The sequence below is a fragment of the Pseudochaenichthys georgianus genome, chromosome 7, assembly GCF_902827115.2.
Source record: "Pseudochaenichthys georgianus chromosome 7, fPseGeo1.2, whole genome shotgun sequence".
Classification (NCBI taxonomy): Eukaryota; Metazoa; Chordata; class Actinopteri; order Perciformes; family Channichthyidae; genus Pseudochaenichthys; species Pseudochaenichthys georgianus.
The window spans coordinates 31,481,383-31,497,767 of record NC_047509.1 but is presented as its reverse complement, the minus strand read 5'-3'; the positions used below and the strand labels follow the sequence as shown (position 1 = coordinate 31,497,767).

At 38.2% G+C, this 16,385-nt stretch overlaps 1 protein-coding gene across 1 annotated transcript in view; it reads left to right on the top strand.

The window, feature by feature from the left end:
- mtor (mechanistic target of rapamycin kinase) overlaps positions 1-15,811 on the top strand; it is a 141,472-nt gene extending 125,661 nt beyond the window's left edge. Inside the window, 13 exon segments of the mRNA XM_034086211.2 lie at positions 3,058-3,232; positions 5,469-5,604; positions 6,177-6,324; positions 8,584-8,706; positions 9,360-9,442; positions 9,734-9,806; positions 9,885-9,959; positions 10,569-10,704; positions 11,779-11,841; positions 11,924-12,004; positions 12,213-12,293; positions 12,523-12,628; positions 15,374-15,811. Of these exon segments, the coding sequence (XP_033942102.1) occupies positions 3,058-3,232; positions 5,469-5,604; positions 6,177-6,324; positions 8,584-8,706; positions 9,360-9,442; positions 9,734-9,806; positions 9,885-9,959; positions 10,569-10,704; positions 11,779-11,841; positions 11,924-12,004; positions 12,213-12,293; positions 12,523-12,628; positions 15,374-15,389 (1,296 nt within the window). The 3' untranslated portion in view covers positions 15,390-15,811.
- Positions 15,812-16,385: the final 574 nt, after the last annotated feature.

Genomic DNA, 16,385 nt, shown 5'->3' with positions numbered 1-16,385 from the left:
ATCTACAGGCCTGGCATATGTACTACAGCGTCTCCAGCGCTTTCGAACGGCAATGTCCGTGGCTGTCTCCTCCTGATTGGTGGAGTTGGCCCAATAGCCATAGCGCCACTTCTGTGACGTCACAGAAGTGTTCAAATCTGGATCAGTCTGTATCAGATCCGTTGCAGCCCCTTTTTAAGAGATTTGGGTATGGAGGAAAATAGAGAGGGTTGTGTTTTCTGACACTTAGTGAGTTCCCTGGAACACCGGGGACACATATGCATGAATAAAAGACGTACAAAAGTGCATTTTGCATGATAGGTCACCTTTAAGTACAATTGGATATACTATGGCCTTTTATTTGGAACTCCAATGCACCAATCTGTCTTCATTCAAATCACAGATCAAAACTCCAAACCCCACAAACCTTTTCAGAGCTTCTTCTAATGTGTACATAATATCAAGTGCTTTATATTTTACGGTTTTTTTGGGGGGGAGGGGGGTAAAAAGTATTATAATTATTGCTATTATTGTTAAATTACTCTATTACATAAGTAAAAGTCCTTAGGAGTACAACGTTGTTAGCATCAAAAAATATACTCGGAGAACAAAAAGTATTAGTTTAAAAATAATATCATCTGAATGTTCTTGGAGTAAAAGAAAATATATGAAAAAGTACTCATTCTGCAGATTTCAGAATAATAAAAAGTACACAAGTATTATCAGCCACATTTTCTTAAAGTATCAAAAGTAAAGGTACTTGTTAAACAAAATTGCAGTTTTCACAGTATTATTGAAGAAGAAGATTCAACTTATTGTCATTACACAGTACAGGTACTATGTAACGAAACGGTTGCTCTGCATTTGACCCATCCTAGTGTTAGGAGCAGTGTGCTGCCATTATGAACATTCTGATTATTATATAATCATGTTTTATGGGGTTTTCATCAATGGTTGTAGTTTGTCAAGTAGAGTACATTTTAGTACAGCACTGCATCATATCATATAAGTATATCATGTGTTCTATTTATACAATTAAGTAACAAATAACTACTGTATGTGCATTCAGTGTTAAATAAATGTATGGGAGTATGATATATGCCTCTGAAATGTAGTGAAGTAACATTATGGAAACACTCCGATAAAGTACAATAAGGTCAAAATAATACTTAAATAAGATACTTGAGTAAATGTATTTAGTTACGTTCCACTACTACTGGGAAAATTCAAGCTGACATCCCACAATTTCTGCCTTCCCTTATGTCCATTCCAATCTCTTATCAGACGTGATGAGATAGTTTTACCTTTGATCTCATGAGAGGTGAATCTGTGCTTACTTTCTCTGTCATGTAACATGATGTTATACTGGAAGATTATGAAAGGGAAACAAAGGGCTTCTTTCATTCTTCCATGTCCCAGTAAATCATTAAACAAGATGCCAGAGGTAGTGTTGAAAGATGGCAGAAAGTGATGAGACGTCGAAGAGCGATGGCAGAGCATCATGGGATAACATAGCCTTATTTATATCATACACCCTGTAGGCAGTAGCAAACAGCTGCTCTTGATAATTAAATGGATACACTTGAATAGTGTAAAGATTTCCACCCATCACCATAACATTCTGCCAGTTTGATATTTAAAAATGTCTTATATTGCAAGTTTTCTGGAATCAAATATCTACTTATTTGCCAACTTTAGGCAAGGCAAGTTGCTTTATACTTTTCAACACAAGGCAATTCAAAGTGCTTTACAAAAAATGAAAGACATTAAGAAAATGGCATTTACTGCACTTTACTGGAATAAAAGTCTTAACATTGGATAATGCCGAACTTAAAATATATTTTCATTTTGAATCACTTTTTAAATCTGAAAACTCTAAAGAACCCCCCAAAAATTATGTAAAAAATGTCATTTAAATCAGGCGATGAATATATGACAAATCCCTCTTTAAAAACCTTGGTAATATAGCTAGCAATAAAACTGCAAGTATGTAAGCGCTACTGAAGATTTCTGCCTCCGAGTATTAGAAAAAATGGCGGTTAATAACATTCAATGTAAAATTCCATACATTTTGCAAAAAACTACAAATTGAATCATGAATCTTCCTCATTTGATTTCTTAAATGAAGTCACTACAGTTGGCGTAGTTGCTACAGTGAAATTCAACTGATAGATGTCGTTCCTCGCAGCAATGAGTACGTAGTTGAAGAAAGACATTTCTAGTTCTCTCGCATCACAAATAGAGGCGGCATCTTGGCAATGTGGGCATGGTCTTGTTGTAGACGAGCCCCCATGCTGTGCCATTACAATAATCAGCATGCGTAGTAACAACATGCTGGGAGCTTTTCTTTATTCACCCTCTGGGCATTACCATAGAAATAGACTCACTGCAGGATGCATCAAAACACAGATCAAGAGCAGCATGATGCTGTGATGAAGTAACCGTGCATTCAGAATTGAACTGTAAAAGCATTTAAATGGATTTAATGCCACTTAAATCATAGTTGAAAGCACACAGGCGGAGGATTTGAAGTGTTCCGGAGTGATTTACAAGAGGTTGTGTATACACCCACATTTTTGCTGTAATTTAAAAAGGATCCAATGTTTTCCTAGTGCAATCTTTTTTTATTACTTTTACCTGGGCTGTCGATGTTAACTTGCGACAAATGGTAACTGCACTCGTTTGCTTAAGGTGTGCTTAAAACGGGAAAGGCATTTAGCTAAATCATGCTCTAGTTTCATGACATTGCTCAGGAGATAAGGGACAAGCGAACCACTGTAGGACAGAAAGTGCTCCGAATATGATAGTGACAGCGAAAATACTACCATACGTGTAGTGCACATTATACAGAGGGCAATCACAGCGACTCTGCGACGGTGTCTTTGTCAATGCCTTAGCTTAGTATCAGGAAATTGAGAAACGATATACTATTATTAAAAACTTGCTTAATCACAGATTATATTTGTGAACGCGATTACATTTTGAATCGATTGATAACACAAACTCTCGTAAAAACTAATTGTTTCTTCTTCTTCTTCTTCTTCTTCTTCATCCCCACCTTAACACATTTCCATGCAGCTGACCTCTCTGGAGCTACAATATGTGTCTCCAAAGCTGCTGATGTGCCGGGACCTGGAGCTGGCTGTGCCGGGCACTTATGACCCCAACCAGCCCATCATCCGCATCCAGTCCATCGCCGCCTCCCTGCAGGTCATCACCTCCAAGCAGCGCCCACGCAAACTCACCATCATGGGTAAGATAGGGAGCAAATGCACAGGCCTCATGGCTCTGCCCCTATTATATTAGGAACATATATTAAAGACTATCTGTTGTCAGAGTCGTATGCTTTCAGCAGGCGTGGGCCATCGCATTAGGAGAAAATTCAATATTAATAGAATCTTTACCCAGACAGCTCCAGGGCCACTATTTATTTTAAATTCATCTGTCAAGGCAAAGTTCTGTGTGTGGGTAATATAACAGAATAAAAACAAACTAAACAAGATTAAACTAAGTGTTAACTTAAAGGGGACATATTATGCTCCTATTGCAGGGTCATACTTGTATGTTGCCAAGGGTTTTTAAAAACACATTATTTTTCTCATACTGCCATATATACCTGTTTTGATCCTTAATATTAGTATTCAACACATCCTTATATTAGTATATTACCTAATATACCCAACCTAAGTATTTGACCCATCCTTATACTAGTATTTGTATTCAATCCTATATGTACTCATTTCTTAGGATCCCTTTTGGCAAAAGCACAATCTGCTCTTATGCAAAACAATTGCAATGGTAGTTCTCAAGCCGTTGAGATGTTAGTGATACTCAGATGTGGGGTAGTACATTCTTATGAGCCTGCATGTGACAGAGGAAGCAAACCCAAAATGTAATGGCTTGTTGAAGCCCATGTTTTATTCCCCAGACAGCTCACAATAACTGTGTGGGTTGTCCTATTTCACACGTTGTTGGTTAGAAGGAACGCAAACGTAAATGCATAACCACTGAAAATAGTGAGTTTTAAAAGGATATTTCCCCTTTAATACCAAAGGAATTCTAAAATATCCTGAGAGAAATGTTGCAAGCAAGTCAGATCAATTTGTCAGGAATCCTCTCAGCACCATCCATTGGCATTACTTTGAATACAGAAATAAATAAATGTGACATTTTCTCAACCTCTCTGCTATATTAAATATGGCACTGAAGTGCTTCTAAAATGGCACTGCACTATAAAGTCACCTTGTCTGGAAGCCAAATCCTCGGATTATCAATCAAAAAAAGGTTCACTTTACTTCTCCACGGCTCTGAGTGGTACCTTGCTCTGATGTATCCCATCACTGCTACACAACATACTCTGTAAAATATGATAGCCAATACATCAGCTGACCTCTGGAGCAAGACTTCAGATTAAGAGCTGTCAGCCACTACAGAGCGCTTAGATTTACTGTCAGCGCTCTGTCCCTCCGGTGACACACAATGCATTGCTCACTGGGACTGTCATTAGGAGCAGACTGAGGATCAGGCAGGGACTCAGTCCAACTCCTTCCACTGGAAGTATCACTTAACTCCATTAAAGGGAGCATGATAATTACTGTGTTGGTAATCATTGTAATGCGGCCTGTTGAGAATAGTGAGGACAGTTAAAGATAGGAGAACATTAGATGAGTGACATCACCTGTAATTAAGGAGTTAAGTACATTTTCTCACTGTCATTCTGCCTAAAAGGACTGCGTTAAAGTCATCGTCATCCAGTAGGCTACATAGATACATATTTGTATGTTTCATATTCTGATATTAGTATGCAACCATCCTAATATTAATAAATAACTTACTATTAGTATTTAACCCATCCTAATATTAGTACACAACCCATCCAAGTATTAGTATTTAACCCACCATTATATCACTATTCAACCTTCTACTAGTATTCAACCCATCCTAGTATTAGGGTTTTAATCCACCATTATATCACTATTCAACCTAATACAAGTATTCAACCCATCCTAATATTAGTATTCAACCCATCCTTATACTAATATTCGAACCAGCCTTTGTATTGAAGCCATTCTAATATTAATATACAAACTTATATTAGTATTCAATCCAATCCAATGTGCATTGATCAAGAAAAATGCTTTCAGACAACAGAACTTCATGTGAACTTCACAAGGTACTTTCAGTGTGTACTTGTAAGGCCATCTGTGTGTTCTGCTGCACAAATCACATCGTTTTCGGAGAGCCATTCCAAACCGAGGGTTCCCATTAAGTGAGGGATTATTGCTGTAGGAGTGACGGGGTTCATATGAAATCATTTATTGCCGGCTCAAACTCACTGGACATGGCTCCAGGCGGAGGTAATGGAGATGCAGCTGCAGCGGAGAAAACAGCCCGTACAGCCAAATTCAACCATTTAACGTTTTTGATGTAACGCGTTAACCCTTTTAGGAGCAGTGCCTCAATGTTGTGTTTTGTTGCACCCTCTGCAGGCAGCAATGGCAACGAGTTCATGTTCCTGTTGAAGGGCCACGAGGACCTGAGGCAGGACGAGAGGGTCATGCAGCTGTTTGGTCTAGTCAACACGCTGCTGGCCAACGACCCTGCGTCCTTGCGCAAGAACCTCAGGTAAGCACACAGTCGTCCACACGAGAGGCACACAAGTTCCACTACATTTCATACTAGTGTTGTAAACAGATGTAACTAAAGAAAACATTATACTGCATTGGAACTGATTTACCATGCTGTTTTGACCAACACTGTTGCATGGCAATCATAAAGTATTATCTAATAAAGTATTTAAATTGAAGTATATTTGAATAAGAAATGTAGATGTGAAGCAGTCTTACTGGCTCTTGAACAAGTGCAGTACCTCAAGAAGAATATTGTTTACTTAAAATTAAAGAAGTTGAATTATTTGTAATGTTTATGTTCATTCATTCTGCTATCTGTTATGTTAAAGCATTGTTACAATTATCGGAAATTATCTAAAAGTACTACTTTATTGTTATGCCATCCACCTTGTTAACTTTTCCATGTGGTATCAAAATGGTATGCAATATCAATATTTTACAATAAATATTGTCCCAACTCTTGAGCACTCACACATTTACTTGCACACTTGTGGACATCGTTTGCACAAACAATGATTGAAAACTTGAAAAATAATTGTGCCCTTGTGTGTGTGTTGGCCTCTTCAGCATCCAGCGCTACGCAGTGATCCCCCTCTCCACTAACTCAGGCCTGATCGGCTGGGTGCCCCACTGTGACACCCTGCACGCCCTCATCAGAGACTACAGAGAGAAGAAAAAGATTCTGCTTAACATTGAACACCGCATCATGCTCAGGGTGAGTACCACGAGCATGTATGACATCTCGAGAAGAACTGCAGGATTTGAAAAACACAACAATTTAAGATTACTTTGATCGATATTGAACTGCGACATCTTTCACGATAATAAAGGGAATGTTCATTTTGCATCATTATTAACATTGATAAATATAATAAAGAGATCATGTTGTTTTTTAAACAGGATCTGGACCAAACAATATGTTTAGTTATTGCTATATAGTAGAACACGATATGGGGCAGGGATATCTCTGAAAATGGTTCATGCTAAATTGTATTTTAACACATATTTAGCCTTTAATAAATGTTGTGCTTCCTGCTACTTGAGTATTGCGCTAGTCCATAATGCAATTTAGTAACATTATGATTAATTATGCCTATTTAATGACATTATAGAGCACATACTTCAGTACTTTTAGTTCACCTAGCAATATAAAGATGTTATCAAAAAATGACAGTACAATCAAAGGATGGTTTTAAATATGCTATCTCAACACACATGTTCATTAAAATGGTTTTTTTTCATTTTGTGCCATTACTTGTTTTAACCATGAATGGGTTTGTAAATGTGTTATTTTCCATAATAAGCCCTCCTTCTTAATAGACTGATCAAAGCTGAGGAGGCATCTGTTTTCAGTGATTACTCTGATGAATACCAATTGTTCCTTAATGAAAGCACATTCACATGTCCTTAATTGTCATGAATTAACTCAATTTCTCCACCTCAGAAATGCCTAATTAGGCCGAGAGAACTAATAAATACATAATATTCCCTTTAACGTGACTAAAGGAAGTGAGACTACCTCACATGACGCATGGTCGCAGGGTGGGCTGAGACCCTGACTTTAGCTCCGCAAAAAGCTCATACACTGCTTTGTGTGGAAACTGTTCACTGAGGAAGACACATCAAGGCTACAGGAGGAAGGCGTCATCAGTCTGAAATAGGATGGATGGCATGAGGTCTACTTGTGGTATGATTTGCCGGTCAACAAGATGAAAAACAATAGACCCTGTCAGAATGAAGAGGAAAATGTCACTCAGCCGCTCTGTCAGTCGTCCTCTGCTTACAGAATAAAATAACTTAAATGAAAAACAACCTTTTTTGCAGCATATTTCAAAGAAGTTTCATCCATAAATGAATTCCAAAAGTTGTGTGAACAAATTAAAGACGAATAAACCATTTAATGGATATTGCCCTTTGCACACCTTTTCTTCTTTCTGCTGGCATGTTTTGAATAAGACTGATTTTATTTTAATGGTGTTATTAATTATATGCCGCAATCAGTTTAAGCCTTCTAAATGGCAATACATTAAGTTGACCAGTCAATCAGCAGGGCCATTAATCAGCTTTAGATGAAACATGAGGGAGATGGGAGAGTGAGACAATGATAGATTTGCGTCTTTGGACTGTCACTGTGTTTCTTTCCCCCAAAAACCTTATCGTTCATTACATTTAAAGCATCACCGCGGTTATTTTCAGCTCTGCCTCAAGTTTGTAGGGAACTCTGCTGTAATAATATAATAACTGCGGTTTCTATAATATAATAACCTTTAGGGCACACGCAGTCTATGAAGATGGCACATTAAATGTTTTTAAAGCATTAAATTAACATGTTGAATGCATTTGACTTGGTATTACGTTTTCATCACTGGTGCACTCAATTGTCAAGGTTGCCTTATGCAAGACATTTAATGTGCATTGCAGTTTAATTGTAAATGTATTTTAATTTGAAGAAATTATAATAAGCCAGGTACTTGTTATGTATCAGGTGTTCATGATTAACATTTCTTTTCATAAAATACTTTCTTTTAAACTCAGGACATTTGAATACAAAAATAAATAAAGCACAATTTGTCTTTTTAATTAACCTAAATAATCTGAATTTCTAATAATAATAAATCCAATTGAAGGCACAATTCTACAGAAAACACCGTAACAACCCAAATAGGTGCATACAATTAACGTGTAAAACATTTTAATCATCTTTTGGGTCTTTCGTAAAGACAGTGATGACATTTCAAACGCAATTAATTGTCAAGGTTGCGATGACCCGGGTGAAAAATAAGAACCATTAACCTTTTATAAATTCCTTTTATTTAATGCTGACTTCATATTAATGCACCATGAACTTGAAATGCAAAATCCAGAATCAGTCACTTGCGTTTGAAGACTCTTAAATTGAACTTGTCTAAACCTGATGACTGATGTTTTCATTCACATTGAAGGTTCTCTTTGTAACTGTCTTTGTATGTTTCAGATGGCCCCAGACTACGACCACCTGACGCTGATGGAGAAGGTGGAGGTGTTCGAGCACGCCGTCAACAACACGGCGGGAGACGACCTGGCCAAGCTGCTGTGGCTGAAGAGCCCCAGCTCCGAGGTGAGCGTTCTCTCCTCCGCCTTGATTGATTGAGTGAACTTGATCTTTTCAGCATCCATCCTCACATTTCACTAATCCTGCGGTAAAATGTCAAGAGTGTTCAGTTGTCGAAAGATAAAATGAAGACGTATACATTCACCTTATCCTTGGAGGCTTAACTGGCAGTGGTTTTATAAAGGTTTTCACTTGATGAAGAGGAAACATAGCGAGCAGAGGAAAGCATCTTACAGGGACCCTATTATCCTTTCAAGGGTTCCCCCTTCCTGTAATCTGCTATGTAGGTGATTGTGCATGTTAATGGTCTGCAAAGGCTAAATCCCAAAGTTCCCTCTCCGACACACTCACCTTGATTTATTTAAGAGTTCAAGGTTACACATGTAGAGAAAGGGATACACAAATGACCATGTTGTGCGTAATGTTCCTTTTAAATAAAACAGTTGTTTTTGCTTTTAGTTTTCTGGGTTGTGTGAAAACCACTGACTTAGCAGAAATGAACACACATACCTTCAAATTGAATACATTTTTAGAAACATTAGTACCCGGTGGTCCTCGCGTGTGTATCAAACAGAGATTTCTGCGCCATTTTCCACACTTTCTGCTCTCAAGGTGACTACAATACAGCTCTCCTAAAACACACGTCCTCTCTCCTCCAGGTGTGGTTTGACAGAAGGACCAACTACACCCGCTCCCTGGCTGTGATGTCAATGGTCGGCTACATCCTGGGACTGGGTGACAGGTGGGTTTCTCTCCTTTAATGTTAACTTATTTTGTTAGTTAAATATGTTGTTCTTTTTATTTAATTGAATCTTTTATTGGACATTTTTACTTACAATTATTTTTCTAATAAAATAGCTTATTTTATTTGATCTTTTTATTGCACTTCCTTATTTATTGTGTTTTATAAATGTTTTTTTTAATTATTTATTACCCATTTTACCGCAGGATAAATCAAGTATTTCTGATGCTGCTGATTATAATGACAGTTATCATGAGTCATTAATACAAACATGATCTTTCTATTCTCCAGGCATCCATCCAATTTGATGTTGGACCGGTTAAGCGGCAAGATCCTCCACATTGACTTTGGAGACTGTTTTGAGGTGAAATGAGATTTTCTGTCTACACAACAGATCATTTTATTTATTTATCAAAGACTAACCCATTCCAACCTTCAACAGGTCGCCATGACCAGAGAGAAATTCCCTGAGAAGATTCCCTTCAGACTGACGAGGATGCTGACCAACGCCATGGAGGTATGTCAAAATCCCTCTCACAGAAAATCTTTTTTAATTAGTTCCTTTTTTCTTTTTGTATAACGAGTTAAAATCCCCCCACATTAAAGCTACAAATCCTCCTCTACTAGACTCAAACTGAATCTTATCTGAACCTCTTCTTGTGTTTCTTCTGTAATTCAATCCAAAAAATTATTAATCTTTGCCGAGTGTGAAGCGTTTTATCAGAAGTCACGACTCACTGTGTCTGGTATTTAATGAGAAAAGAAAAAAAAGAATTTCAAACGTTTCAAGCATTAAGATGAGTTTTGGGTTGCATCATCTCTTTAACTACTTGGAGAAGTTTTTGAAGTTAGCAATTAAGCACAAAACAAGAATCAAGATTCAAAAAAGAGTTGCATCCCCACGAAATCTTGGACTGTCAAAAATACAACAACAATCAAATACATCACCTTCCACTTTTAGACATTTTTCGTAATTTTTTTTTTACAATTAAAGACAAAATAATGTATTAATCTAGAAAGAAAGGCCCTCCATCGACCTACCAACATGGGACAGAAACGTGACCTTCAGGTGTTGGGAAACGTTTGTCTCCATCAGTGACGTTGTTTATGTGTGATTGTGCGGCAGGTGACAGGCTTGGACGGTAACTACCGGATCACCTGCCACACGGTGATGGAGGTGCTGAGGGAGCACCGGGACAGCGTCATGGCCGTGCTGGAGGCCTTTGTCTACGACCCGCTGCTCAACTGGAGGCTCATGGACAGTAAGAGACCTTTAGCTGAACAACAACCACCTTAAAGAATCACATGACAACAACAAACCCATAGAATGAATAAATACTGCAACGTTCTAATAATAGAAGAAGCACATTTTCTTTCAAGAGTCCAAAGCATATGAAGTGAAAAAAACTCTCAGTCGTCAAATGTAAATCCATTTGGCTTGTGTGCAAGAGAGAAATTGACCAAACGCTTAAGGAGGTGGCGTACACGTCAAATTCAAGTGAACAAAGTGAATGATTGTCTCTGGCACTCCTTCAGCTCACGCTGTCAAGGTTGCTTTTAGCTAGACATTTGATCTGAAGTAGGATAATTCATCAGTCTTATTGTAAAGGAGGGTCAATGAAGTTTTCTTTACTTGAAGAAATAATAGGAGTCAGGTGGGTTTTCTTAATTTAAACGATTATAACTACAGGGGTAACAATTGTAGCAATAAGAGTAATCACTTTTGCTGCACTCCCTTTTTCTTTTATTATACTTGTACTTTTAAGTCCCAGTTTTTGTATTATGACATTTCAAATATATATACAGTATATATTAAATGTAAAAAAGCTATATCAAACATGCAAGAAAAATGCCCACTGGAAAAAGAAATAAAACAGAAAGCATAGACGGAAAAAAACATTATAAAATGTGTAAACAAATATAAACATTTACAGCACAAATGGACTATTAATTGTTTCTGACTTACTTCCAGAGACTGCATTAGTTAGAAGCCCATTAGTGTTTTCTTTCTACACTTGACATTAATGTGCCCATTTCCTGAATTAACGTCCTCACAGTAGGACACTACTTAATGTTGAATATGTCTTCTTGCAGCAGGAAACATAACTTAAGCTTGCACATATTTAAAAAAAATTGGAGACAACTCTATTTAACACATTGGTGTCTCAGTGAATATCAGTTTGTAAAGGTTATAAGAAAGCTTCAATCTTCTGCATGTTTAAAGGTCAGAACAATGCTGCTGCTTCCTGTGTGACGGATGAAAAATAGAACATAGTTATTTTTATGTCAAGGGAAAAAGATAACACTCACACACACCTTTCCTGTTTCACCCGCAGCAAACACCAAAGGCAACAAGCGTTCCCGCACCAGGACGGACTCGTACACCGCGGGGTCAGTGGGTGAGTACAGTACAAACTCACAGGTTTCTATTCCGAAATGCTAGATCATGTTTAAATTGTGACTGTGTGGTGTCCTCTGCAGAGACTCTGGAGGAAATAGACCTCGGAGAGACGGTGCACAAGAAACCAGGGACCACGGTGCCAGAATCCATCCACTCCTTCAGTGAGTTAGCAGCTCCTCCTGTTGTTGATCCTTTTTTTCTTCATAAGTACCCCGCTCTCTCGCGGTCATATATGGAGCACATGCTGTTCTGTTGTAACGCAGCACTTAAGTCCACTTTGATTTGAGCTGCGAAAACGCTCGACGTAGAGAGAGCACTTGCATTTGCTTTTGTTATTTTGTTGCCAGCATGTGTGTTTTTATCTTTCAGTCGGAGAAGGCATGGTACAACCTGAGGCTCTCAACAAGAAAGCCATTCAGATTATCAACAGAGTGAGAGACAAGCTCACAGGTGAGACGTGCTGTACTAACAACCTAGATATAGTAGTACACAAGCTGCTGCTTATCTAGAGTTTTGATCCTTTGTATTGTACTTTAAAGGAGCCCTATTATGCTCATATTCAGGTTCATTTTTGTATTGTGTGCCTCTACTTTGAATGTTTACATTCTTTATTGTTTAAAAACAGATTGGAATTTTCCGGTAATGTTTTAGTGTGTTGATGAGAGTTTGTTCCCGGCAGGTCGAGACTTCTCTCACGATGAGACGCTGGACGTGCCGACACAGGTGGAGCTCCTGATCAAGCAGGCCACATCTCACGAAAACCTGTGCCAGTGCTACATCGGGTGGTCAGTACTGCTGCTTTAATGTTTTAACTAACTGCATTTACTCAAGTACAGTACTTAAGAAGAATGTTAAGCAACCTGTACTTCACTATTTCCATTTAATGCTAATTTCTACTTCTGCTCTTCTGAATGTCCAAAATATTGTACTTTTTACTTCAATATATTGACTCGACAATTTGAATGTCTTCGCCGATCAAGATTATTAATACAAAATATACTTTTACAAACAAATTACTTGAGTATATATATTATAAATGTAGCTTTGCGTGTTTTGAAATGTGCTCTATCTTTACCAGCTTCAACACTTGTGATAAACACGTTAATGTATATTCATATTTAATACAGTAGTTCAAGAATCTGAAATGGGCCGTGATTAGTACTTTTTTTTATGTCTTTTGTACTTTTTTTATGTCTTTATTATAGAAAGACCATGCATTAAAATACATTAATCTCAAAACGAAAAGTGATGTTTAACGCCACCTATAGCTAATGGCTAACTTCCATCTTCAGTCCCTGGGTAGATACACACATAACAATCAACACACACTTAAAACACTACATAGTCTCTTTTGCAATAATTATACATACAGATATACTCGCAGTATGTGTTGATGCTGATACTCCTACCCAGAGGTTGGATATACAGTGGGGCAAAAAAGTATTTAGTCAGACACCAATTGTGCAAGTTCTCCCACTTAAAAAGATGAGAGAGGCCTGTAATGTTCATCCTAGGTACACTTCAACTATAAGAAAAATCCAGGAAATCACATTGTAGGATTTTTAATGAATTAATTGGTAAATTCCTCGGTAAAATAAGTATTTGGTCACCTACAAACAAACAAGATTTCTGGCTCTCACAGACCTGTAACTTCTTCTTTAAGAGCCTCCTCTGTCCTCCACTCGTTAACTGTATTAATGGCACTTGTTTGAACTCGTTATCAGTATAAAAGACACCTGTCCACAACCTCAAACAGTCACACTCCAAACTCCACTATGGCCAAGACCAAAGAGCTGTCAAAGGACACCAGAAACAAAATTGTAGACCTGCACCAGGCTGGGAAGACTGAATCTGCAATAGGTAAGCAGCTTGGTGTGAAGAAATCAACTGTGGGAGCAATTATTAGAAAATGGAAGACATACAAGACCACTGATAATCTCCCTCGATCTGGGGCTCCTCGCAAGATCTCACCCCGTGGGGTCAAAATGATCACAAGAACGGTGAGCAAAAATCCCAGAACGGGACTACCTATGTTGCAAATGTATTATCTTTTCAATTTATACACGGCATCTATTGCACGTCTGTCCGTCCTGGGAGAGGGATCCCTCCTCTGTTGCTCTCCCTGAGGTTTCTCCCATTTTTCCCTTTAAACTGTGGGTTTTCTCCGGAAGTTTTTCCTTGTACGATGTGAGGGTCTAAGGACAGAGGGTGTCGTATTGTCATACTGATATTCTGTACAAACTGTGAAGACCACTGAGACAAATGTAACATTTGTGATATTGGGCTATATAAATAAACATTGATTGATTGATTGATAGTCAATGACCTGCAGAGAGCTGGGACCAAAGTAACAAAGGCTACCATCAGTAACACACTACGCCGCCAGGGACTCAAATCCTGCAGTGCCAGACGTGTCCCCCTGCTTAAGCCAGTACATGTCCAGGCCCGTCTGAAGTTTGCTAGAGAGCATTTAGATGATCCAGAAGAGGATTGGGAGAATGTCATATGGTCAGATGAAACCAAAATAGAACTTGTTGGTAAAAACTCAACTACACGTGTTTGGAGGAGAAAAAATGCTGAGTTGCATCCAAAGAACACCATACCTACTGTGAAACATGGGGGTGGAAACATCATGCTTTGGGGCTGTTTTTCTGCAAAGGGACCAGGACGACTGATCCGTGTAAAGGAAAGAATGAATGGGGCCATGTATCGTGAGATTTTGAGTGACAACCTCCTTCCATCAGCAAGGGCATTGAAGATGAAACGTGGCTGGGTCTTTCAGCATGACAATGATCCCAAACACACCACCCGGGCAACGAAGGAGTGGCTTCGTAAGAAGCATTTTAAGGTCCTGGAGTGGCCTAGCCAGTCTCCAGATTTCAACCCCATAGAAAGTCTTTGGAGGGAGTTGAAAGTCCGTGTTGCCCAGCGACAGCCCCAAAACATCACTGCTCTAGAGGAGATCTGCATGGAGGAATGGGCTAAAATACCAGCAACAGTGTGTGAAAACCTTGTGAAGACTTACAGAAAACGTTTGACCTCTGTCATTGCCAACAAAGGGTATATAACAAAGTATTGAGATGAACTTTTGTTATTGACCAAATACTTATTTTCCACCATAATTTGCAAATAAATTCTTTAACAATGTGATTTTCTGGATTTTTTTTCTCATTCTGTCTCTCATAGTTGAGGTATACCTACGATGAAAATTACAGGCCTCTCATCTTTTTAAGTGGGAAAACTTGCACAATTGGTGGCTGACTAAATACTTTTTTGCCCCACTGTAGGAATTGTCCAGAGTATTTTTAAACTATACTGTATATCTACTTTTACTGAAGTAAAAGATCTGTGTACTTATTATTGTATTTTAAATATGTGAAGTATTGGTAAAAGGGGTTGTGTGTTGTTCATATGATGTTTCTTTAGCATAGCCCGACCTGCACTTCCTGCACACATTTCTTTCATCTCTGGGTACATGAAGCAGAATCAAACTTGACAGAACCTTTTTTTTTTTTTTTTTCTCTCTGCAGGTGTCCATTTTGGTGAAGAACTGTCTCTGGTGGACAAGGTTACACCTGACATTTTACTCTCACTGGTAAACAAAGAAGAAGCACTCGACTCAAATGGATATCCACTTGAAAAAGCCACGGTGCAAAGCCTTTGAGAAATATGTTTTTTCTTCTTGTAGAATAATCCCACTTTCTGTCACATATTTAAGGTTATAAGAAAGAATCTTATGAGCTAATTTCTAACCTGATAATAATAATTTAACTAAAATGACGTTCCTCGCTTTTAACATCATAATACAAGATTTATACGGTGGCCATATTGTAATAAGTTATGACATTTCTTATATCACTCGCTGTATTAAAAACCCTCCAGTCCGTTGTGTCATTGTGTATTACAATACAGAAGTTGATTTGAGATGATCACAATGTACTGTGCCATTAAACCCTGTACAGACACCACTGTGGCTGCACTGTGTTCATTTGAAAGCTTTGGGTGCCTTTTATCAGTTAAAAATGGAAAGAAAAGTATATTTTCAATACAAGGTAAGTAGTTTACCCTCCCTTTCTTTTTCTTCTTGTGCCCACAGAGGGCAGTCTGACTCCTAATAACATCCTTCTCCATCTTTTCAAGAAATACTTTGAGAGAGAATGCAGTCGTCAGGCCAGAGAGGAAGAGATGAAAGTAGATTCTCATCTTAAACAACAACAGCAAAACTGAAATGCTTAAAATGTAAACATTTGCTGGCAAACTGAGTGAGATTTCTGCAGTGTATTTATCCTCTTCTAGAGCACAGGTAGTCATTCCCATGCAGTCCCTTAAAGAAATAAAACCGAATCAGATGCAGCAAATTGCAGAGGCAGCAGAGACTACTATTAATTTGCTTTCCTGTGCTTGTCCGATGCGAGCTAGCCTCTGTTTTTACTTGTGCTCATTGCTATTCCCCCTCTCATTTCTCCCTTTATTTCTTTCCCCTGCATTCTCCTCTGAAGGTTAATTACTTATAGATAGTTAAGGATTACGGATCAACGAAAA